We start from the raw sequence: 26,772 nt of genomic DNA on the forward strand, positions 1-26,772 counted from the left end.
TCTGTGTCATGCCATAAAATGTAGATTTTTTACAGCCTCGTGGGCAGAAAATCTGGATTTTATTAAAGACACGGAGGCTAAGATTATCTCTCTACATTGGAACCCTCCCTAATGGAGAAAAGTTATTGATTTTGTATTGGGTTTTCCTTTTCCAGAATAAGAAGTTATGGATCTTAGAAACTATCTTGTTCACAATGCCAAAAGAGGGAGAACACTGCATGCAGGGGAAGTATATAGCCTATTAGGATGTTATTGAAGTTCTATATTCGTCAATTGTTGCTGCTGTAAGCTGGAAATAAAGGAGATTTGCAAATCTTAGCCTCTGTGGCTTTAATACAATACAGATTTTCTTCCCTCCAGGCTATGAAAAATCTAAATTCTCTTTCAAATGTCATTTTTTGGATGTCTCTCAGACAAAGCTTTTTAATATCTAATCAGCTTTTCTTTACTGACAGAACAAGCTAAGTACTGAGAAGAAGATAATTGAATCTGAAATTGAAAAACTGCGGCGACTCCTGAAAGAAAATGAGCAAAAAATGCAGTGGAGACTGAAGAAGATGGAGAAGAAAATTACCATGGTAGAAAATGCAAATGTAACAAAACTGTCCAATAAAATCACCTATTTCAATGCTCTGATAACAGAGATAGAAAATAAGTGTGAGGCACCAGCGTGGGAACTCCTGAAGGTGAGATACTGTTTGGGAAATACAACAATAGAAGGAAGTGAAATATTCATGTTTTATATGCATTATCCATGCTAATATTATAAAGAGAGAGCCCAAACCTTTGAGGCGGGTAATCTCAGTAACCACAGCACCAATCACAACACCCAATACAGCGTTGGAAAGGGCAGTTGCAGCAGAAGGACATAGGCTATGCAGACGGCCACCATATACATTTAAAAGGTAAAAGAACCATGACAGCAAAGTAGTCCCTTGTGGGCGTGTCTGCGTTATGCTGTGGGCGTGTGCTGGGGGCATGACTCAAACTACTGTGGGCGTGTGCTGGGGGCGTGACAAGCGCTGGGGGCGTGTGGTACGTTCCGCCCTTCATGCCATGTGAGTCGTACATACAAGCGCCAATTACGCAATTGTGCCGCATCAAGGGGCACGCTGGGGGCGTGACACTCTGGGACCGTGACAAACACTGTGGCATGATTATGGGGTGCAGGGGTATTTAAAGGGACCAGGGTGGGATTAGTTTTTATGGGGTAAAAAGGTAATAAAATAAAATAATAAATAAATAAAAATAATATAAATAATGCAATTTAAAAGAATTGGGGCCAGATGTAGGTAATCTCGATTTACCTACTCTTAAATACCGAATCATACCGATTCGGTATTTAAGAGTAGGTAAATGGGATGTAGGTAATTTCACTTTTGAAATTACCGAATCGGAATGATTCGGTAATTACCGAATCGGTATTTACCGATTCGGTAATTGCCATTGATTCCTATGGGCCTTGAGGCCCATAGGAATCAATGGCAATTACCGAATCGATAAATACCGATTCGGTAAAATTGCCGAATTTGCAAGGGGGACAGGGTGTCACTTTGACACCCTGTTGCACCCCTCAATTGTGCTGGGTGCACATGTTGCTGACATACTCAACATGGCACGTTTTTTAAAGCAAAAAAAATGCTTTTTGAAGGGTTTTCATTATTTACCACCAACTTCTAGTTGGTGGTAAATAACGAATTCTTAAACCCTTGTAGCACTGATTACAGTGCTACCTACATGTTGAATTACAGAATCAGTAATTTTACCAATTCGGAATTTTACCGAATCGGAAAAATTACAAATTCGGTAAAATTACCGATTCTGTAATTTAACATGCCCCTACATCTCAATATCCAAATACCGGTCGGAAACGGCCGAAAATCGGTATTTTCGGCCGTTTCCGACCGGTATTTGGATACCTACATCTGGCCCCAAATGTTTTAATTAAATTTAAAAAAATTGTATATATATATATATATAGGTCCGTTGTAGTCTCTCCCACCACCTCGCCAGCGATAGAAAAAGACCACGCGACTCCAATGTTTATATTAGGCAAGTTGATTTATTTTCGTCAAGCCACCAGATCCGACGCGTTTCGGGCGTCCGCCCTTGCTCACAGATCGTCAGATAAGTATTTTTTCACAGTTTATATATATTTTTTTCCCGGTTTTTTTCAAACCCATTACGTCAACACCCCTTGTGACCATAGATGTGGAAGACATACTACAAACATCAGGCTAAGTAGTCTATTTTCTACTGACATATTCTACATATATTTTAACTCCTTAAGCGCTGCGCCCGTCCAGCGGCCGACGGCACCACTACCTCGGGAGGGCTGCCGTTGGCCGTTGCACCTGCACAATGGAACGTTCAGCACTAGAGCTGGACGTTCCAAAGCAGCTAAGGTGTTAAAATTGCAATTCGTTTTAAAATACATAAATATTTAAATTAAGTACATATGTTGCTACAAGTAGGATTAAAACAGGGATATAACTGCATAAATGCTGTACTGCCAACATCTAAAATAACAGAAAGGGAAAAAAACCAAATTCATGGTTTAAAATCCAAGTGAGCGAATTGCGCAAAGAATTTTTTTAGTGCAACATAGAGCATATAGGGCCAGATGTACGAGCCTTAATACCGGTCGGAAACGGCCGATTTCGGCCGTTTCCGACCGGTATTTGGCTTTTGAGATGTAGGGGGCATTTTATTTACTGAATCGGTATATTTACCGATTCAGTAAATATACAGAATCAGTAAAATACCGAATCGGTAAATATACCGATTCTGTAAATCAAGATGTAGGTGGCACTGTAATCAGTGCCACAGGCCCTTACCGAATCGTTATTTACCATGGAATACTATTCCATGGTAAATAACGAATTCCAGTGTACATGCACATCTGCGCATGTACACCTGTGCCATGTGGCACACAGACATGCCCTAAGGGCATGTCTGTGTGCCACATGGCACACAAGCCAGAAACAGGGGTGCAACAGGGTGTCAAAGTGACACCCTGTCACCCTTGCAAAATCGGTAATTTTACCGATTCTGTAATTACAGAATCGGTATTTGCCATTGATTCCTATGGGCTTCAAGGCCCATAGGAATCAATGGCAAATACCGATTCTGTAATTACAGAATCGGTAATTACCGAATCTTACAGATTCGGTATTTTTACCGAATATTTTACCTACATAGCAATTACCGAATAGTGAATACCGAATCTGTAAAATTCGGTATTTACCATTCGGTAAATTGCTATTACCTACATCTAGGCCATAAAGTGCTATGTGCAAAGTGCAAATTTCGCAAACAATCAGTAACTGTGCAAAATAACGCATTGTAAACAAATATTTGTAAACAATCAAAGACTGTGCAAAATCACGCATTGTAAACAGTTCTTGGAGCCCATATATAATTTCACTATATAATAAGAATGGTTCTGTTAAATACACATGTTCTTTGTTATTTCTGCATAAATGCTCATGTGTGTGGTTGGCTCATGTACATAATATCTCACATTGTGCAACTCTATAATGTAAAAACAAATTTGCAAAAAGATATAAAGTAGACGAGGTCTAGCACATGGACTACTTATCATCATGCCCCTATGTCTATGTCTTATAATATGTAGTGCCCTCTACTATGTGACTATCTACCATCCAAAGGGAGGAAGATAGAAATAACAAAATAGAAAAAAATATATCAAGAAAATTAATTCATAATTAGTGCTGTTAAAATAATGTGAAAAAGTAGAAATAAAATATTTCTTTCAGAAACTCATAGGTAGGGAAGGCGGTTAAGGTAGGACGCTCCAAACCCATCCAACCAATATTAGGTGGTCTATATATTAGAGGAATACATGAAGGTCCTCAGTAGTATTCAGACCATTAGGGAAACGACTATCGAGTTCCAGAATAAACTGGGATTCAAGTCTTCTCAGCATTTTGTCACGATCACCTCCCCTGCGGGGTCTAGACACTGCGGCGATCACATAGTATGTAAGACATTGTAAATTATTGTTGTGGACTGCCTTAAAGTGTCTTGCCACAGGGTAAGAGCTATCATTGTTAACTATTGCTCTGAGGTGTTGTAATATTCTGACATGCACCTGTAGTCGGGTACTACCCACATATCTAAGACCACAGGTGCATGTCAGGATATAGACCGCGAATTCGGTTTTGCAATTGAAGGATCCCATGATGTTGATTGGGATGGGATTGAACGGTGTGAGATACTCTTTGGTATTAATCCCAAATTTACAGGCCCTGCAATTAGGACAGCGAGTGAACCCTGGTCGAAGCATCCAATTGTCTTTTATGGTTAGTTCGGGGAATTCTCTGCTAATTTGGGTCCTAAGGCAAGGGCCTTTTCTGTATGTTATATTAGGTCCTTCTGGCAATCTAGGTGACAAAACCAGGTCTGTTTTTAAGACTGGCCATCTTTGTTTCACAATTGATCTTATTTTCCTTTCCTGCTTGTTAAAAGTCATGATTAGTCTCGGGGCCATTGTTTCTGTGCTTGAGTTCGAGACAATGTCTATATTATCAGATGTAATTTCAGTTGCCAGTAGAGATTCTCGGGATCTTGCTTTAGTTTTAGCAACGGCTTGTTTAAGGACACATTCTTTGAATCCTCTGCATCGGAATCTTTCTAAGGCTTCCTCCATACATCTGCTGAAATCTATTTCAGTACTACAGATTCTCTTAAGTCTCAGAAGTTCCCCATAGGGGATATTGTCAATAATGTGTTTGGGGTGAGCACTGCTGGCATGAAGAATGCTGTTTCCAGCAGTGCTTTTGCGGTGCAGTTTAGTGGCCAGTTTCCTTTCATGAATAAAAACCTTGACATCTAAAAATTCCGCTTCCACATTGCTGATGGATGATGTGAATTTAAGGTTCTGGTCATTAATGTTAATATTTTTAATAAAGTTTTCCGCACTCAATTTGTCCCCTCTCCACAAAACAAACACATCATCAATAAAACGCATCCAATGGACTACGTTACTGTTCATTATGGCCCCATAGGTGCGCTTGAGTACCTGCTCCTCCCACCAGCCTACGTGTAGACACGCATAGCTGGGGGAGAAGCAGGCACCCATCGCTACACCACGTTGTTGTAAATAGACCTCCCCGCCAAACATAAAGAAATTGTGGTGAAGACACCAAGTAGTTAGTTCCAACAGCATTTTGTTATGTTTGTAACAGTCAATAGCTCGTGTTCCCAGGAAGTGTTCTAACGCTCTTAAGCCAGTTTCATGTTCGATACTCATATAGAGAGACTCTATATCGAGTGTTATAAAAAGCAATTCATCATTCAAGGGAACATTTCTAATTTTGCTGATGAAATGGCCAGTGTTTTTTATGTATGTAGGCAGGGTTTTTACCATATTTTGCAGGAAATAATCAATGTATTCCCCAATGTGTTCAGCAACACTGGAGATGGCAGAGATAATTGGGCGACCAGGTACAGGAATGGTCTTTTTATGTACTTTTGGTACTAGGTATAATTTGGGAAGTACGGGTGATTCGACATGGAGAAATTCATGTTCACATTTGGATAACATACCTTCTCTCTTCCATTTGTATAATAGTTTTTTCAATGGTTCCTTTGCTTCATTGTACATTTTCATATTTGTTTTTGTGTAGCACGCCCCATCGCCTAGTTGTCTTGAGGCTTCTTGTATATAATCTGTTTGGGGCCAAATCACCACGTTGCCTCCCTTGTCTGAAATTGTCACAATAATTTCTTGGTTCTTGTTCAATTTTTTAACCAAAGTCGTGTATTCCTGTTCCTTTAGGCTTTTGTAGCGTTTTCGGTGCTTTATCTTGTGATAAAGTTGTTTCAGATCTTCCACTATAACGTCGTGAAACGTATCTATAGCATCCTTAGGCATGTTTGGTATGAAATTAGATTTCGGCTTGAAGGGACTCATACCCATTCCAATTTGTGCAATTTGTGCCATTTTAATTCTTCTTGAGTAGAGGATGGCTCATCGTTGGTTGTTATGGGCACAGCTAATTGGTGCATTGTTAGAAAAGTTCGCGTGTCTCCCGCTTGAACATTTAGGTTTTTTGCAACTGTTGTCCCCTTTGCACCAGTTGTATTGGATTTGTTATCCAAGTTTTCCTTCAAGCCTTCTTTGATGTTGAAGAATTTCATTAGCTTCAGTTTACGAATGTAGCAAAATATATCGACCCGAGTCTTTGTATAATTGAAATCAGAGACAGGACAGTATGTTAGTCCCAAGCTGAGGATTTGTTTCTCCGCCTCAGTTAGTACTGTCTCAGATAAGTTGATGATGACATTGTTATTTATTTCTTTTGCCGCCAATACTGCCGCTTTGGTTTTTTGGCGATTTTTTGTTTTTTGCGGCGGTTGCTTCTCCTTTGTTGCGTTCAGATCTTTTTTCGGTTGCTGTTATACATATATATAAACATATATTTAATCTATACTACTATTATAAAGGAAGAACTTTGAACCTTTGAGGCGGGTAAACTCTGGAACCACAGCGCCAATCCACACACCCGATACATCGTTGAAATTGTCAGGGTGTGCAGATGGACATAGGCTATATAAATTTAAAAAATATACGTTATTTAAAAAACTTTACGCGAAAAAAAAAAATAGTCCCATGGAAGTAGCGCCGGCCGCGACGTGCGTGCTGACATCAGTGCTGTGCCTCTGCTGTGCCTCTGCGCCGTAATTATTAATGACGTGTTGTTGGTTCCTTCAGAGACCGGGAGCTCCGTTTGAATGTATGCAGTACTCATGGCGCAAGAAGAAATGTGTAGGACACGTTAATGATTTGTAGATCCAGTCATCTAACCACTCATTGCTCTTACCGGACCCAACACTACAAGAATGGAAGTAGAGCACATGAGTTTTGCTTCTAGGAAAAGACGTGCTTCGCTGTTCTTTTTCCAAAACTCGGGTAAGGTTCGTAGCTAGGCCTCCCTCTGCACACCTCTTTTCGCGTTTTGAGGGTCTGAGGAGAGTCGTCCTGTGCAAGTGCTTATAATCATGGTCACTGCACTCATGCTATTTTCGTGTCGTTTGCCACATTTGCCACATTATCCATCAACTGCTGCATAATCTGAAGATTTTAACAAAAATAAGGTTTTGTTTGTAGCTCACACCGATCAACAGTGATTAAAAGTGTGGTTACAAGTTGCAGTGCAATGGAAGACCCCTCACAAAGTTTGACTGGTCACCTTTCTCTTGAATATTGCTATATCAGGGTGTTAAACTTTTATTAATGAAGTAAAACCGACGCGCAGACAGTGTTAAAAATTGTAATAACGAAGTAATACTATCACAAAATGCGATGCATTATGCTGCATAGTTTGCCTTTTCTTGCCATCAAATGAAGTCAACTCTGAGGCATGATCGTCCCCGCCACATAGTTCAATTAACCCAGATTATAATTAACTGGTTCTGCCCAGGGCCTAATGAATTAGTACCCCTCAGGCAGCTGTGGGCATGTTTAAATGTATGAACATTTTTGTCCCACTTGCTCCCCGGACATTTTGATTTCCAGCAGCAATCGGGGCGAAGAAAACATTTTCATGGTCGAAATTCACTGTCCGGGTGTACACTATAGTACTGTGTGATCTTCATAATGCCCGTCTGTAGCAGCAGAGATGTTACCGCTCTTTCCTGTCACTTTTCTGTGTGTGGGGGTTATACTGCAAACCACAGACTCTAACATGCAGTCACAGCTGTTGCTCGCCCCCCTGCTGCAACTGAGCAGGAAGGACTAATCTTCTCTGAGCAGTGATGGGAGATTAGCCCACAACCCAATTACACTGAGAGGAAAGCCAGTGGCGTAGTGCAAAATGATTGCCCCCCCTACAGAATGTGATATTGTACACCCGAGTCTCCCATATCGATATCGAGATCGTCATTAGTCTTTGGGCTTCATGGGGCCACCCATTGAAGAATTTTGGGCACACTGGTAATGACAGTTGCTCATTCCCAAAGCATTATTATATATGGAACTGAGTTGAGGCCCCTTGGAGAATCTGCTCAAACCCTTACAGGAGATTGTGGGAGAGAAAATAATGCCAACTTACTTTTATTTACCTAGCCATACCACCATTTTGTCATTTTAAAGTGCTGTTATCAATGAGTTCTTCTTTTCACAGATTTGATGGTTCTCAGTTGACGGTCCTCCGAAGGATGGAAGGTTGTGTTGGCCTTGGTAGGATTCAAACTTTCGGCCTGTAGTTTGGAACAGGTATTAGCAGTGATTATTTAACTAATAGAGACAAATTTCCTACTAAATGAGGTAGAAAACAGAGGAAGGGGAAGCAAGATTTCAAAGAATACTGGCGTGGAAATCTATACTACCATTATAAAGCAAGAACTTTCAACCTTTGAGGCGGGTAAACTCGGGAACCACAGCGCCAATCCACACACCCGATACATCGTTGAAATTGTCAGGGTGTGCAGATGGACATAGGCTATATAAATGTAAAAAATATATGTTATTTAAAAAATTTACGAGAAAAAAAAAAGTAGTCCCATGGAAGTAGCGCCGGCCGCGACGTGCGTGCTGACATCTGGAGCGCGGGGAGGATCGACGTCCAGGAGCGCAAGGAGGAGCGGCGGACATGAGCGCGTGGAGGAGCGGCGGACAGGCGGGGAGGAGCGGTGAGGAGCGGCAGACAGGCTGGGAGGAGCGGAGAGGAGTGGCGGACAGGCGGGGAGGAGAGGGGAGGAGTGGCGAGGAGCGGCGAGGAGCGGCGAGGAGCGGCGAGGAGCGGCGGACCGGTGAACTCAGGAGCGCGGGGAGGTGCGGCAGATCAGGTAAGGCTCCGGGGGACCCACGGACAATGTTAGGGCGGGCGGAGTCCCTGAAGCCAAGGTCGGGACGGGCTGCTACTCCGGGGAACCCACGGACAATGTCGGGGCGGGCGGGGGCCGGGGGGGGTGGGAAGCCTGATTGCTCCCGGACAAGGTCGGGACGGGCTGCTAGTGTTTTAATAATGTACTTTTACAATGAATATGACTCTACCACACATGCATTTGCATTATAATGGCATGAGTGATAAAGTCATATGCGTTGTAAAAGTTTTACAAATGATGGCTTTGCGGAGTAATAGTCCTGCGTTATAAAAATTGCGAAGGGATGGTATGCGGGATGTTGGTTTGCGGAATATTATCACATATTCGTTTCCCGCTGTTCTTATTTTTTTATGACCCACACCGATGCTCTTCGGCAAACCTAGCCCTGAACCCTAAAAATACCCCTGTACCCCAAAACCCAAACCTAGCCCTGAACCCTAAAATACCCCTGTACCCAAAAACCCAAACCTAGCCCTGAACCCTAAAAATACCCCTGTACCCCAAAACCCAAACCTATCCCTGAACCCTAAAATACCCCTGTAACCCAAAACCCAAACCTACCCCTGAACCCTAAAATACCCCTGTACACCAAAACCCAAACTTAGCCCTGAACCCTTAAAATACCTCTGTACCCCAAAACCCAAACCTACCCCTGAACCCTAAAAATACCCCTGTACCCCAAACCTAGCCCTGAACCCTAAAAATACCCCTGTACCCCAAAACCCACCCTAGCCCTGAACCCTAAAAATACCCCTGTACCCCAAAACCCAAACCTACCCCTGAACCCTAAAATACCCCTGTACCCTAAAACCCAAAACTAGCCCTGAACCCTAAAAATACCCCTGTACCCAATACCCAAACCTAGCCCTGAACCCTAAAATCACCCCTGTACCCCAAAAACCAAACCTACCCCTGAACCCTAAAAAAAACCTGTACCCCAAAACCCAAACCTATCCCTGAACCCTAAAATACATCTGTACACCAACACCCAAACCAACCCCTGAACCCTAAAAATACCCCTTTACCCCAAAACCCAAACATAGCCCTGAACCCTAAAAATACCCCTGTACCCCAAACCCCAAACCTAGCCCTGAACCCTAAAAATACCCCTGTACCCCCAAACCTAGCCCTGAACCCTAACAATACCCATGTAGCCCAAAACCAATACCTATCCCTAAACCCTAAATAAAACCTGTACCCCGTAAACTAAAACTATATCTGAACCCTTAAAATACCCTAAACACCCGAAAATATATACCTCGGTACCCCAAAACATATACCCCTATACCTATACTTACCTTTTCCAAACATTTTAAAAAAACATGCTTTTACCATGCATACATTTACAACGAATTTCGTTGTAAATGTATGCGTGGTAAAAGCATATAAATTGTAATGCCATGCGTTATAATGGCATTGCAGAGTTATGGTACTTTCGTAATGAAAGTATGTGGAGTGATGGTATGCGGAAAGAAAGTTGCGGAATAATGGGTGTTTACCGCGGGAAACAATCATTCAAGACTCACAAAATTCTAATTGTTAGACGGTCGCCGATGGCCCTCAAGTGGGGGCACACGCGAATGAGCGTGTCACATTACACACAATCTATTTCATACCCGGACAACGTCGGGACGGGCTGCTAGTTAAATCTATGGCGGAGACACAAATGATCTTGTGGCAGGGACCCTGAGAGTCGCACACAATACACAGGGATGGATAATTTACATTGTCCTTTTTGATGCTGAAAGCACAAATCCATATACATACAATGCAACACACCAAGCATTTCCAGTGACAGTAATTACCATGGATATAAAGGAGCAAAATGTGAAAAAAGCTGGGTTAAAGTGTAAAGCATAATGTGAGCAAACATCTTAGAGAATTGGAAAGAAACCAAATTCCTCCTTTTCCAAGACGTTTAAAAACATTTCTGTTTTTAATTGATTACTTTTCTCCTGAAGCAAGTGGCCACTTACTTTTGCGTGCAAAGATCTCTTGCTAGGGTGAACCGCTATATAACTAGGCATTTGGAATAGGTGATGGCATGTTGCCTCAGATACAGGAAGAGATTTCCACAGAAAACTCTTTAGTTTGAAGAATAGTGACAATTTTATATTACGAGTAATCCTTGATTATATAACAGAGTGTGCGAAATGAATGCCTGCAAATTGCTGCCCGGCAGCATTAGAAATTTGATTTAAAACTAGTTTTCTTGGCACCCTAAATGGCAACAAAATTCCTCTCTAATATGGCTTAGGGTGGGGTTAGAGATGTAAACCTCCTTATCGTGGACATACACTGTCCCTTTAGCAGTGATGTTCTGCTCAAATATGTTGATTAGTTTACAGCCAAGAATATTCCTGAGAAGTAGCTCCATGTAAATGGCATTAGATGAGGGTGAGGCATTCCTCCAAGGGCGACAGAGCGCATCCCTCAGAGGGTGACAGAGAGCATCCCTCAGAGGGTGACAGAGAGCATCTCTCCAAGGGCAAAAGAAAGCTTCCCTCGGAGGGTGACAGAAAACATCCCTTGGAGGGTGACAGAAAGCATCCCTCTGAGGGCAACATAGAGAATCCCTTGGAGGGTGACAGGGAGCATCCATCCGAAGGAGACAGAGAGCATCCCTCCAAGGGTGAGCGAGAGTATTTCTTCCGGGGTGACACATCCCTCCAAGGGTGACAGGGAGCATCCCTCTGAGGGTGACAAAGAGCTTCCCTCAGAGGGTGACAGAGAGCACCTCTCCGAGGGCAAAAGAGAGCATCCCTCGGAGGGTGACAAAGAGCAACCCTCGGAGGGTGACAGAGAGCATCCTTTGGAGGGTGACAGAGATCATCCCTCCCAGGGTGACAGAGAGCATCCCTCCCAGGGTAACAGAGATCATCCCCCCCCAGGATAACAGAGAGCATCCCTCTGAGGGTGACAGAGAGCATCCCTTGGAGGATGACAGAGAGCACACCTTCAAGGGAAACAGAGAGAATCCCTCGGATGGTGACAGGGAGCATCCCTGTGAGGGTGACAGGGAGCATCCCTTTGAGAATGACACAAACCTCCAAGGGTGACAGGGAACATCTCTCTGAGGGTGTCGCAGAGATCATCCCTCGAAGGGTGACAGAGAGCATCTCTCCGAGGGCAAAAGAGAGCATCCCTTTTAGGGTGACAGAGAGCATCTCTCTGAGGGCAAAAGAGAGCATCTTTCCAAAGGTAACAGGGAGCCTCCTTCAGAAGGTGTCAGCGAGCATCCCTCAGAGGGTGACAGAGAGCATCCCTCTGAGGGTATCAAAGAGCATCCCACCGAGAGTGAGAGAGAGCATCCCTCCAAGCATGACAGAGATCCCTCCGAGGGTGACAGAGCATCCTTCAGAGGGTGACAGAGAGCATCCCTCTGAGGGTGGCAGAGAGCATCCTTCCAAGGGTGACCGAGATCATCCCTCACAGGGGAACATAGAGCATCCCTCTGAGGGTGACAGAGGGCATCCCTTTTAGGTTGACAGAAAGCATCACATTTAGGGTTACAGAGAGCATCCCTCTGGGGGTGACGTAGAGCATCTCTCTGAGGGACAAAGTAAGCATCCCTCCGAGGGTGACAGACCGCATCCCTTCCAGGGTAACAGAGCGCATCCCTTCTAGGGTCACAGAGAGCATCCCTTTTAGGGTGACATAGAGCATCCCTTTTTATGGTGACAGAGAGCATCCCTTTTAGGGTGGCAGAAAGCATCCCTTTTAGGGTGACATGGAGCATCCCTTTTGGGGTGCCAGAGAGCATCACTTTTAGGGTGACAGAGACCATCTCCCTGAGGGCAAAACGGAGCTTCCCTCCAAGGGTAAAAGGGAGTATCCGTCAGGGGAGACAGAGAGCATCCCTCTGAGGGTGACAAAGAGCATCAATCTGTGGGTATCAGAGCAAGGTTGATACAGAGCATACCTCCGAAGTTGACATGGAGCATCCCTCTGAGAGAGAGCATCCCTCTGAGGGTGACAGAGAGTATCCCTCTGAGGTTGGGGGAGATCATCCCTCTCAGGGTGGGAGAGAGCATCCCTCCCAGGGTGACAGAGAGTATTCCTCTGAGGGTGCCAGAGAGTATCCGTGGGAGGATGGCAGAGAGCAACCCTCCGAGGGTGGCGGAGAACATCCCTCTCTGGTTCGACAGCCAGTCCTGGAACAGTGTAAGTTTAAGTAGTTGATAATGACCATGACCTGTCAATGTTGGTATAAACATGTAATTTACCAGTTATTCAAACACATGCGCAAATGCTAATTCTGCTTCTAGCAAAATGATAGATAGTAAACACATCTTTTCCCAGGTGGCAATCAAGCCCAACACCAATGTGGATAAAGTTTGGCATATACGTTTGTGACATTGTTGAGATATGAAATGGGACCAGTAAGATCTACAGTCCAGGGGAGGCTCACCCTTCTTACAAGAGAGGAAAACTCAATCAATCAATCGATCAGAACATTTGTAAAGTGCACTACTTACCCGTCAGGGTCTCAAGGTGCTGGGGGGTGGGGGGGAGAGGGGGAGCCACTACTGCTCGAAAAGCCAGGTCTTGAGGAGTCTTCTGAGGGTCAGCAGGTCTTGGGTCTGCCATAAGTGGGTGAGGAGGGTGTTCCAGGTTTTGGCAGCGAGGTGGGAGAATGATCTGCCACCGGAGGTCGCTCTTCAGATGCGGGGGACGGTGGGGAGGGCGAGGTAGGCGGAGCGAAGGATGTGGGTGGGCTGTAGAAGCTGAGTCGTCTGTCCGGTGTTGTGGAGTGCCTTGTGTGTGTGGATGAGGAGCTTGAAGGTTATCCTCTTGTTGATGGGGAGCCAGTGCAGGTCCCTCATGTGGGGTATGATGTGGCTGCGGTGAGGGATGTTGAGGATCAGGCGTGCAGAGGCGTTCTGAATGTGTTGAAGTTGTTTCAGGAGTTTGGCCGAGGCTCCTGCGTAGAGGACGTTTCCGTAGTCCAACCTGCTGCTGACAGGACCTGGGTGATCGTTCTCCTCGTTTTGGTGGGGATCCACTTGTAGATCTTACGGAACATGCAGAGGGTGTTGAAGCATGAGGACGAGATGGCATTGACCTGCTTTGATTAATCAAAAGGAGACTAGCTCATCTATTATGAAATAACCAAAGGTAAAGGACTCGAGTATGTTTCGTCAGGGGTGTGAACACCTGGTAAGTGTGTTCATGAAGCCCTCACCCACCAACCTAGTTGGTGGCATGCTTCATCATCGGGCCCACCCAGTGAGACCTAGCGTGTCCCGGGTGTGCTTCGACGCCTGATTACAGCGGAGCAGGTATGTTGCTGAGTATGCAGTGAGGAGTGTCAAGGTGGTGATGTTAAAACGGCTTGGCGGGGGTCCCAGTACCCAAGGGTAAATTAAACTTTAATACCTGGGCCTCCATCAGCGGTTAAAAATAAGGCTATTGGATGTTGGAGGCGAGTTACGACCTCTCACATCCAGCGGTGGGTTGACATGTTTCAGCCAGTGCCTTATGTATATGCTGGCTTTCTTCAGGACCTATATAAAAATGTGAATGTGACTAAACTAGTGGGTGTGTAATTCAGACTATGTGTATACACGCCCTAAAGTGTTTATCTATGTGTGAGAGGGGGATTCCCTTCTCAAGAACACACTAGTTTTAGCAGTTGTTGGCTTCAAGGTAGAGAAGTGGCAAGGGGTTGACCAGCTTTTCTGGGCAGAGCCTGCTCTGGACCTGTAGTGCCTCCTTCGCATTTGCTTTGTCATGGAGAGAGTAGGATCGAGGATGATCCCTAGGTTGCGTGCATGGTCGGTGGGTGTTGGAGCTGTTCCCAGTGCGGACGGCCACCAGGAGTCGACCCAGGCTGAGGCGATGGAGCCTAGGATGAGGACTTCCGTTGTTTCCGAGTTTAGCTTCAGTCGGCTGTTCCTCATCCACTCGGCGACCGCTTTCATTCCTTTATGGAGGTTGGTTTTGGCAGTGTGGAGGTCGTGCAGTCCAGCAACGTGGGCAAGCAGTGCCATGTGGATGTTAAACAGCGTAGGGCTGAGGGATGACCCCTGGGGTACGCCGCAGATGATCTCGGTGGCTTCAGAGCAGAAAGGGGGAAACGGATGCTCTGTGTTCTGCCAGAGAGGAAGGAGGTGGTCCAGTCCAGGGCCTTCTCTTGGATCCCGGCGTCATGGAGGCGTGTGCATAGTGTGCGGTGGCAGACCATGTCGAAGGCGACTGACAGGTCCAGGAGGATAAGGGCCCCGATTTCCCCATTGTCGGGAAGGGCCCTGATGTCATCGGTGGGGGCAATGAGGGCAGTTTCTGTGCTGTGGTTGTTGCGGAACCCGGACTGGGACGGGTCCAGGTCGTTGTTCTCCTCAAGGTAGCGAGTCAGTTGTTTGTTGACGGTCTTCTCAATGACCTTCGCCGGGAACAGGTGCAGGAAGATGGGCCGGACATTCCTGAGGTCCTTGGGGTCTGCCTTTGGTTTCTTGAGTAAGGCGTTGATCTCAGCGTGCTTCCAGCTCTCTGGGAATGTTGCTGTCTCGAAGGAGATGTTGATGGCTTTACGGAGATGGGTTAGGCTGGTGGTGCTGGGTTTGTTGAGGATGTGGTGTGGGCATGGGTCTGACAGAGATCCGGAGTGAATGGTGTTCATGATTTTGATGGTGTTTACGTCGTTTATGTTGGTCAAGGAGAGCAGGCGGTCGGTGCTGGTGGTTGTCGTGGGGGCAGAGGTCACAGTGGTTGTCGGAGTGGTTGTGCCATTGAAGCTGTCGTGGATGTCTGTGATCTTGCGATGGAAGAAGGTGGCAAGGGAGTCGCACAGGTCTTGCGAAGAGCTCTTTGCTGTTGTGTGCGTTGTTGTCTAGGCGGTCTTTGAAGGAGGCCCTTTTGGCGGATCTGTGGCGTTCTTGTGGGTTGCGTAGCTGTCCGGTGTTCGTTCACGGTGCCCTTTTCTTCTCCAGCTCTCGGCAGGTTTGCTTGGAGGCCTGGAGGTCTTCAGTGAACCAGCTGGCTTTCTTGCTGGCATGGCTGTTGGAGGGTTTTTTGATCAGGGCAAGGGTGTTGGCGTAGTTGTTGATCCACTGTCTGAGGCTGCGGGTGCGGTGTCATGGTAGGTAGGGTCGGCGGGTGGGCTTCGGGCAATGGTGGTGGTTAGCTGGTCTTCGGTGACTTTGCTCCAGCAGCCGCGAGGGATCTGTTGGGTGCGTGGTGCAGGTTGGGTTTCCGGGAGGTAGAATTGAATGCAGTGATGGTCGTTCCAGTGGAGTTCGGTGGTGTGGTTGAAGGAGACGTGGGAGTTGCGGAGAAAATGGGGTCAAGCGTGTGGCCGGCGGAATGGGTGGGTGTTGTGACGAGGTTGGCGAGGTTGTCGATCAAGGTGGTGGAGTTGGTGTTCTTGCTGTACTCGAGGTGGAAGTTCAGGTCCCCGAGGAGGATGTAGTCCGTGGAGGCGAGGCCGTGTGTGCTGACAAAGTCGGCGATGGAGTCACTGAACTGTGGTTGGGGTCCGGGGGTCTGTAGACGAGGGTTCCTCTGAGGGTGGTGTTGGGGTCGGTGTGGATCTGTAAGTACAGGTGTTTGGCAGTGCTGAGGATGTCGTCGGTGTTGGTCGAGACTCTGAGAGTGTTACTGTGGACGATGGTAATTTCTCCTCCTACTCTGTTGATGCAGTACCTGCAGGTGATCTTGTAGTCTTCTGGGATGGCTATGGCGATGTCAGGTGCTGAGGAGGCTTCAGCCAGATCTCAATCAGGAAGGCGACGTCTGGGGAGGTTGAGTTGTGTAGGTCCCAGAGTTGAACGGCGTGTTTGCGTGCGAAGCGGGTGTTGAGAAGAATACATCTGAGGTAGTTGTGCTCTTTCCTGGTCGGTGGGTTGGCGGGTCAGATGCTGGTAAAGCTGCAGTTCCGGCAGGAGAAAGTTCCTTGGGTACGCTTCGGGGCGGCCAGTAAGCAGGTGTGTGATCGTCCGGTGTTGAGTGCGTGGAGGGTCCTGGCATCGTAGCGGAGCAAGGTGACGTGGCGTTCACGGGGGCCAGGGGTTCTGGCGCTGAGCGTGGTCCAGGCACGGACCGGCGCAGACGGGCTTGCCTAAGGCGTGCCTGTGCGTGCCCTTTGCGCGCGGCCGAGCAGCGGCCACCATAAGAAGGGGAGGCGGGAGAGAGGAGCAGCTGGGAGGAGGGAGCGGACGAATGGGGGGGCGGGGCCGCCGGGGACGCAGCGACAGGAAAGCGGGGAACGGCGAGGGAACAGAAAGGAAAAAGAGGGCACAAAGTACAACAGGGAGGAGGAAAAATGAGTCAATTAAGCATTAAAAAACAGAGGCAATACAGTACAGAGGCAATATAGTAAGAGGCAGGGGCGGCGGGACGCAGGGGAGGCAGCGGCAGGAAAAATGGGGCAGGGAGCAGCGAGGGAACAGAAGGCAAAAGGAGGGCACAGAATACAAGGAGGGAAAACGGAACAAAGGAGTAATAAAACAGAGGTAGGAGAAAAAAACGAACCAAGTTAGGCAGTAGCACCGAGGCAAAACATGACAGGCAATAGCAACCTAAGCAATACAGCATAAGCAGAGCAAACCTACGGCGAACCACTGCCTCGAACTCGCGGCAGAGGCAGCAGCAGATACAGGGAACACGGGCACAACAGGTGGTGCTGTTGCAGCATGGGGAGCGACCTGCCTGAAGCAGGGTCAAGGGTCGCTCTCCTCACCGCACAGCGGCCGCCACAAGAAGGGGAGGTGGGAGGGAGGAGTAGCTGGGAGGATGGAGCGGACAAATGGGGGACGGGGCCGCAGGGTACGCAGCGGCGGGAAACCGGGGAACGGCGAGGGAACAGAAGGGAAAAAGAGGGCACAGAGTACAACGGGGAGGAGGAAAAATGAGTCAATTGAGCATTAAAAAACAGAGGCAATACAGTAAGAGGCGGGGGCGGGACGCAGGGGAGGCAGCGGCAGGAAAAATGGGGCAGGGAGCAGCGAGGGAACAGAAGGCAAAAGGAGGGCACAGAATACAAGGAGGGAAAACGGAACAAATGAGTAATAAAACAGGAGGAGAAAAAAACGAACCAAGTTAGGCAGTAGCACCGAGTCAAAACAGTACAGGCAAAAGCAACATAAGCAATACAGCATAAGCAGAGCACACCTACGGCGAACCACTGCCTCGAACTCGCAGCAGAGGAAGCAGCAGAGACAGGGAACACGGGCACAACAGGTGGTGCTGTTGCGGCGTGGGAAGCGACCTGCCTGCAGCAGGGTCAAGGGTCGCTCCCCACGCCGCAACCGACTACTCTTGCCTCCTGCTAGAATGATTGACCCTGACCCATTGGTATGACCTCGCAATCCGATCAAGGATGGTGTGCTGTGACCTTATGATGTAACCTCTCTTGTAATTACAGGAAGATGACTCCTGACCTGGTGAAGAACCTCTTGTGTCAGTCAAGGACGATGGCCCATGACCTGTTGATGAACGTTAAAGTGTCCTATGCATTTGATTTATCTGATAATAGTGGTCCTCTGCTTGCTACTACCCACTAAGGCAGTAACTCTACTGACCTATAATTTCATTAGACCAGGCTTCTGCAACGAGTAGCTTGGAGATACTGGTGTCTCTCCAAATACCTATGGTCGGCATGTATTACTCATGCAGCTTGGGAGAGACTTATTATTAATATTATTACCATGGTCCAGGGGCATTGCACCTATGGCTGGCATGTATTACTCATGCAGCTTTGGTGAGATGTATTATTAATAATATTACCATGGGCCGGGGCATTGCACCTATGGCTGTCATGTATTACTCATACAGCATGGAGAGACGTATTATTAATATTACTAGCAGCCCGTCCCGACCTTGTCTGGGAGCAATCAGGCTTCCCCCCCCCCCCCCGGCCCGACCCGCCCCGACATTGTCCGTGGGCCCCCCGGAGTAGCAGCCCGTCCCGACCTTGGCTTCACGGACTCCGCCTGCCCCGACATTGTCCGTGGGTCCCCCGGAGCCTTACCTGATCTGCCGCACCTCCCCGCGCTCCTGAGTTCACCGGTCCGCCGCTCCTCGCCGCTCCTTGCCGCTCCTCCCCTCTCCTCCCCGCTTGTCCGCCACTCCTCTCCGCTCCTCCCAGCCTGTCTGCCGCTCCTCACCGCTCCTCCCCGCCTGTCCGCCGCTCCTCCCCGCGCTCATGTCCGCCGCTCCTCCTTGCGCTCCTGGACGTCGATCCTCCCGCGCTCCAGATGTCAGCACGCACGTCGCGGCCGGCGCTACTTCCATGGGACTACTTTTTTTTCTTGTAAATTTTTCAAATAATATATATTTTTTAAATTTATATAGCCTATGTCCATCTGCACACCCTGACAATTTCAACGATGTTTCGGGTGTGTGGATTGGCGCTGTGGTTCCCGAGTTTACCCGCCTCAAAGGTTGAAAGTTCTTGCTTTATAATGGTAGTATAGATTTCCACGCCAGTATTCTTTGAAATCTTGCTTCCCCTTCCTCTGTTTGCTACCTCATTTAGTAGGAAATTTGTCTCTATTAGTTAAATAATCACTGCTAATGCCTGTTCCAAACTACAGGCCAAAAGTTTGAATCCTACCAAGGCCAACACAACCTTCCATCCTTCCGAGGACAGTCAATTGAGAACCATCAAATCTGTGAAAAGAAGAACTCATTGATAACAGCACTTTAAAATGACGAAATGGTGGTATGGATAGGTAAATAAAAGTAAGTTGGCATTATTTTCTCTCCCACAATCTCCTGTAAGGGTTTGAGCAGATTCTCCAAGGGCCCTCAACTCAGTGCCATATATAATAATGCTTTGGGAATGAGCGACTGTCACTACCAGTGTGCCCAAAATTCTTCAATGGGTGGCCCCATGCAGCCCAAAGACTAATGACGATTTCGATATCGATATGGGAGACTCGGTGTACAATATCACATTCTGTAGGGGGGGCAATCATTTTGCACTACGCCACTGGCTTTCCTCTCAGTGTAATTGTGTTGTGGGCTAATCTCCCATCACTGCTCAGAGAAGATTAGTCCTTCCTGCTCAGTTGCAGCAGGGGGGCGAGCAACAGCTGTGACTGCATGTTAGAGTCTGTGGTTTGCAGTATAACCCCCACACACAGAAAAGTGACAGGAAAGAGCGGTAACATCTCTGCTGCTACAGACCGGCATTATGAAGATCACACAGTACTATAGTGTACACCCGGACAGTGAATTTCGACCATGAAAATGTTTTCTTCGCCCCGATTGCTGCTGGAAATCAAAATGTCCGGGGAGCAAGTGGGACAAAAATGTTCATACATTTAAACATGCCCACAGCTGCCTGAGGGGTACTAATTCATTAGGCCCTGGGCAGAACCAGTTAATTATAATCTGGGTTAATTGAACTATGTGGCGGGGACGATCATGCCTCAGAGTTGACTTCATTTGATGGCAAGAAAAGGCAAACTATGCAGCATAATGCATCGCATTTTGTGATAGTATTATAACACACAAGAGAAGATCGTTTCATATTTAAACTCATTCGGACTTAACATCGTGATTCTGAAAGGACAGGGTTCATTTGATTAAGAAGAGGACGTTTCACATTATATGTTAAAGTTTCATGTTTATGAATTTACAGATTGGAATTATATATGTTGATGCATGGGATTATGGGGCATGTAGTTTCTGAGCACCATGGCATAGAAGTCACCTATTGATACATAGAACACGTGCAACCATTTAAATCCATGTGATTAGTGGGCGGGCAAACAACGAAGGCTTTAAGGCAGTGACCTTGAGGGAGGGGTATAGTGAAGAGCTACAGCCGCGAGAGAGAGGAACAAATGCTTTTAAACAGTTCAGCGCAGGTATGTAAGCAGAGTGCTACGAGCATTGTATTGAATGTAATGATTGAGGCTAAAGGTACGCCATTTGCGCTAATGATAATAAGTATTGAATTTCCTGAGAAGTGAGTTTTAAAACAAGAGATTCAGAATGTTAACTTTCTGAGTAAGTTGGGAAGAGGGGAAAGGTTAAGCGGCAGCATGTAGCCTCGAGCACCAGGTTTACGGTCATTTCTTGTAAACGTGATTAGCAAGCCCATAACTAAAGAGATTAATATTAGGCTGCCAGGGTAGTCCTCTTGCAGTTTTAACATGATGAGGAAACAGTGATATACGGGATAGAGTACAGAGTTGCGCATCGTCATTAGGTGTCAGTTTTAATGCATATGAACACAACAAAGAATTTTATAATGAGATGCTTGTTTACTGTTTTTTTAATAGTGACCCCTGACGAAGTGCATATAATGCACGAAATGCATTGGGTTTTTTACAAATAAACACTGCCCTGAACGAAGAATGCTTCATTCGTGTTTTTACAAAGAGGTCCGGATGGACACAGTGGCAACATGAGAAACCTGGAAAATGGCATGAACACTCCGTTTGAGAAATATGCAAAGATATGTTAAGCAGGATGAATGGATCAATTGTCAATGAGGAATAGCTGAGAAAAAATATTGGTATACTTGTTGGAAATATTGCCAGAAGAGGCAGGAGAATGCTGTGCGACGGATAGGCGCATACAAGCGCTTAAATATGGTGTTATGTTTACAAAAGTGTGTTTGGGCATTACACTACAGAAGTCTGCACGCAAAAAGATGGACACAGATAAAACTTTGGATTAAAATGTTGAGAGGATATAAACAAGGTGTGCATCCCGTTACCTACGATTGTTGCAGTATAACCCCCACACACAGAAAAGTGACAGGAAAGAGCGGTAACATCTCTGCTGCTACAGACGGGCATTATGAAGATCACACAGTGCTATAGTGTACACCCGGACAGTGAATTTCGACCATGAAAATTTTTTCTTCGCCCCGATTGCTGCTGGAAATCAAAATGTCCGGGGAGCAAGTGGGACAAAAATGTTCATACATTTAAACATGCGCACAGCTGCCTGAGGGGTACTAATTCATTAGGCCCTGGGCAGAACCAGTTAATTATAATCTGGGTTAATTGAACTATGTGGCGGGGACGATCATGCCTCAGAGTTGACTTCATTTGATGGCAAGAAAATGCAAACTATGAAGCATAATGCATCGCATTTTGTGATAGTATTACTTCGTTATTACAATTTTTAACACTGTCTGCGCGTCGGTTTTACTTCATTAATAAAAGTTTAACACCCTGATATAGCAATATTCAAGAGAAAGGTGACCAGTCAAACTTTGTGAGGGGTCTTCCATTGCACTGCAACTTGTAACCACACTTTTAGTCACTGTTGATCGGTGTGAGCTACAAACAAAACATTATTTGTGTTAAAATCTTCAGATTATGCAGCAGTTGATGGATAATGTGGCAAATGTGGCAAACGACACGAAAATAGCATGAGTGCAGTGACCATGATTATAAGCACTTGCACAGGACGACTCTCCTCAGACCCCCAAAACGCGAAAAGAGGTGTGCAGAGGGAGGCCTAGCTACGAACCTTACCCGAGTTTTGGAAAAAGAACAGCGAAGCACGTCTTTTCCTAGAAGCAAAACTCATGTGCTCTACTTCCATTCTTGTAGTGTTGGGTCCGGTAAGAGCAATGAGTGGTTAGATGACTGGATCTACAAATCATTAACACGTCCTACACATTTCTTCTTGCGCCATGAGTACTGCATACATTCAAACGGAGCTCCCGGTCTCTGCAGGAAGCAACAACACGTCATTAATAATTACGGCGCAGAGGCACAGCAGAGGCACAGCACTGATGTCAGCACGCACGTCGCGGCCGGCGCTACTTCCATGGGACTATTTTTCGCATAAATTTTTTAAATAACGTATATTTTTTTAATTTATATAGCCTATGTCCTTCTGCACACCCTGACAATTTCAACGATGTAACGGGTGTGTGGATTGGCGCTGTGGTTCCAGAGTTTACCCGCCTCAAAAGTTCAAAGTTCTTCCTTTATAATAGTAGTATAGATTACCATGGTCCAGGGGCATTGCACCTATGGCTGGCATGTAATACTCATGCAGCTTTGGTGAGATGTATTATTAATAATATTACCATGGGCCGGGGGCATTGCACCTATGGCTGACATGTATTACTCATGCAGCTTTGGTGAGATGTATTATTAATAATATTACCATGGTCCAGGGGCATTGCACCTATGGCTGGCATGTATTACTCATGCAGCTTTGGTGAGATGTATTATTAATAATATTACCATGGTCCAGGGGCATTGCACCTATGGCTGTCAGATATTACTCATGCAGCTTTGAAGAGACGTATTGTTAATAATATTACCATGGGCCGGGGGCATTGCACCTATAGTCGTTATGTATTACTCATGCAGCTTTGGTGAGATGTATTATTAATAAAATTACCATGGACCGGGGCATTGCCCCTATGACTGTCATGTATTACTCATGCTGCTTAGGAGAGACGTTTCATTAATATTATTACTATGTGCCGGGGGCACCCCAATGTTATATCCTGATTATTTAAATATGTTTCCCAGTTTAGCTATCTCCCTTCTGCTCAGCCAGTGTGAGTGTTGACAGTGGAATGTTGGTATGACTGTGATGCTTGGAATGCTTGGGTGCCTGTGTGGATAAGATGGGCTGAGCAGCAGGCAGGTTACTCCTGGTGGGGCTGGTGTATGAGGAACACCAGGCTAATGGACATTTGCACAAAATTAATATCCTTCAACAAGAAGTCAATAAAGAAACATATAAAACTCAACTCGGCTACGTCTGGTAAGATACAACATATTTTGGCGACGACGTTGACCAAGACTCAAGCGTGCTTAATGATTTAAAGAACCTGTCCATGGTATAGATATCAAAGACCCAAAGTAATCAAGAGAAACAAAAAGTAAAGAGTCAAGAATGGTGCTCCGGGCAAGCCAGCCCCACTAGTGTCCTTGTCAGCGGTCAGACCCGAACTGGACATGCTCCATTGGACTTTCAAAGATGACATTGACACAAGTGAATAAGTGTTATGAGCTTCAGTACTTCCACAACTCAACTTGGTTACCTAACACATCTGGATTGATCTACTGGTTTTGTAATGTTTACAGTCTTACACTTTCTAAATAGAGGTCTACCAGCGATCTCCAGAGTCTTACAATGATTATTTTGCTTGCTGAGTAAGGGAGCTGCAATTTACATGTGTCTTCTGTGGTGGTAGCCATCGGTATGTTCTTTACTTTACATTGCCTGTGCCATTGCCCTTCCCTGCCCTCATGTTTGTGATATGTGTTTACACGTTGTGGTCAGGGACAAAATTTGCATCTTTGGAATCTTTTACATCTACTTGGATATATACAACACTTTCTACTGTCTGGTTTCAGTTCCCAGAGGCTTTCAGAGGCAAACAGTGGGGAGACACTTTTGGTTTTTAAATGTTTTACTACAGCTCAGACTATTTGGTAGTAGGGTCTATTAAACCGCCTCATTGTGGTTTGAAAATTGAGGCACGAGGCGTGCATAGCGCAGACACACTGAGCGCATGCAGTATTTTTCAATATGATCCACGAGTATTGCACTGCGCGCGCCATCTCACCTGCACCTTTGGGGGTTGCGTGGAGTCTCTGCAGCCACGTACTCCCCTGAGGATCCTGAGTCTTCATGTATGATGAAACAGACTCTCACCGCGTCAGTATTCCTGCGCGGCATAGTACGGCGCATGCACGCACTTGGAGCCTCCCCGCGCTGACGTGACTGCTGGCAGTCATCTTGAGGTTGATGGCTGTGCACTAGTCATGGAGTGTCTGGTATTCTCTGCCAACCACGAGCGTATGCTGCTGCTCTGCTCTTCATTTCGGTTTAAGTGACACATTGGGTCCCGTAATGCCCAGTGTAGTAAATGAATCAGATAATTATTAATACCTTTATTGGTATAATTATAATTAGGGCTCCCTGTTTTCCGTTTTTACTGATTTTTACAGATAAATACAGTCAGAAAACACTGTCTTTCCTGGCTGTATTGATTTTTAAAAACGGAAAAATACTGATAATTTGGCTTCTTTTGAGTGACTCACCATGCTGAGATTAATGACTTTCAGGCCAATACCTGTACACAATGGCAGCACGTGAAGCTACAAAGCTCATTGTGATATGCTCAAATTACTGCATATCTCAACATGTATATGAGCTATTATACAATTTTCTTAATGTGGGTTTATTATTTTTTGTTGTGTAATGTGCTAAAATCTGACCTTCATCAAAGTACGATTCCACTTTTGTCCGTTATTTAAATGCAGAAATATAGTAGTTATCGCCTCATCTGTTCACAAAACACAAAATAAATATGGATAAATACCAATAAGATGGCCAAAAATTAAATATGGATAAATACAGGAGGAAATGTTAAAAAAATAAATACCATAAAACAGGGAACCCTATTTATAATAAGTAAATTATATACAACAGGTGAGTGCCAGGGAAAGCAGCTTACAGTCTTCAGTCACAGAGATAACTGACCATAAGATCTAGAATGGTACATGACCTTGCATTCCATAACACAATCATCACGAGCACTTAAAGGAGCATAGTAATAACATGTAATCAAACATAAACAATAGAGGAATACAATATTACACATCCCCCCTTATAACAAAGAAGAAAAATAATAATAATAATAACAGTTTAGTAATACAGGAATCAGTAATTCCATAAAAGAATCTCAAAATGACTGCATGGATTAAAATCAGATACCACCCTTTAGGCCAACCTTGGTATCAACAACCTTGGTATTACAATCCCCAACCCTTTCCCCCCCTCACAGGAAGATGAAACAGACCCTATAGGAAGGTTGGCATTCTGTCTAGATGCAGGTACATCATACATTTCATTAGCTAGTTGAGATTGTAAATAGCTATTTTCAAAGTGATCATCAACCCATCCAAAGTCACTTTGACTATTCTGTTCTTGAGTATCCATAATCCTATTTTGTTCAGGATTAATAGCAATATTTCTAAGATTCCATACTCTCCCATCACGGAGTCTCACGAGTTCCTCAATATTTCTGCAACTTGCCTAGGAGGTTCAAATCGAATTTCTCCTTTAGGTACCTAAAAGGTTTTTTTACACGAACCCAGTCACCCACCTTAACTTGAACATCTTTGGTACCATGATGTTTGTCATAGAACTCCTTATTTTTGTCATGAACAAAATCTAACTCCTTCTTAACATCCACAGGAGACCATTGTTCTACCTTGCCATCCAAAAGCCAACCCGGCTTGAAATTACACCTTGGTGACCTACCTCTCATCATAATGAATGGAGATAATTCAGTACTTGTCTGAGACATAATTCTATAAGACCATACAGCCTTTTGCACCTGTACTTTACAATCTAATTTGTTGTTAACAGACGTTTGTATGATGCCTTTGATCACCCTGTTAAACCTTTCCACTGTGCCCTTGCCACTTGGATTATACAATGCTGTAGTTCTATGCTTAACACCACACCTATCAAAATAATCCTTGGCTATTTTAGACATAAATTGTACTCCATTGTCTGTTAAAATACAAACAGGTAAGCCCTCCATTATAAAGATTTTGTCTAAAAACTTGAGAACAGTGTGTGTATCTATTTTGTCAACAAACTTGACAAAGGGCCATTTTGTAAAAAGGTTGATAGCCACCAATTCAAATTCTTTTAATTCACCAATAGGTTCAATAATATCAACTGCAATGGTATCTCATGGAAGATCTGGGATTAAACCTTCACTCATTGCAGGCTTCAAAGTTCTGAGTGTCTTATCTTCAGAATTACAAACCGAACATTCTCTTACAAAGTTGTCAATATCTATATCTACTCCTCGCCACCAAAACATACCTTTTACTATCAATTTAGTCCTCACAATCCCAAAATGCCCTTCATGGCATAACTGCAGTACTTTTTTCCTTAAAGAAACAGGGGCAACAATCCTATCACCTCTCAACAATATATATTTCTCAAGAGATAATTCCA

The 26,772-nt window shown here is 45.4% G+C and overlaps 1 protein-coding gene across 1 annotated transcript in view; it reads left to right on the forward strand.

Moving 5' to 3' along the window:
• LOC147710224 (E3 ubiquitin-protein ligase TRIM11-like) overlaps positions 1–26,772 on the forward strand; it is a 173,704-nt gene that overhangs the window by 63,051 nt on the left and 83,881 nt on the right. Inside the window, exon 4 of the mRNA XM_086920902.1 lies at positions 456–686. Within this exon, the coding sequence (XP_086777028.1) occupies positions 456–686 (231 nt within the window). The remainder of the gene's footprint in view (positions 1–455; positions 687–26,772) is intronic.

Source organism: Lissotriton vulgaris, chromosome 5 (genome assembly GCF_964263255.1).
Source record: "Lissotriton vulgaris chromosome 5, aLisVul1.2, whole genome shotgun sequence".
In the NCBI taxonomy this organism is placed as follows: Eukaryota; Metazoa; Chordata; class Amphibia; order Caudata; family Salamandridae; genus Lissotriton; species Lissotriton vulgaris.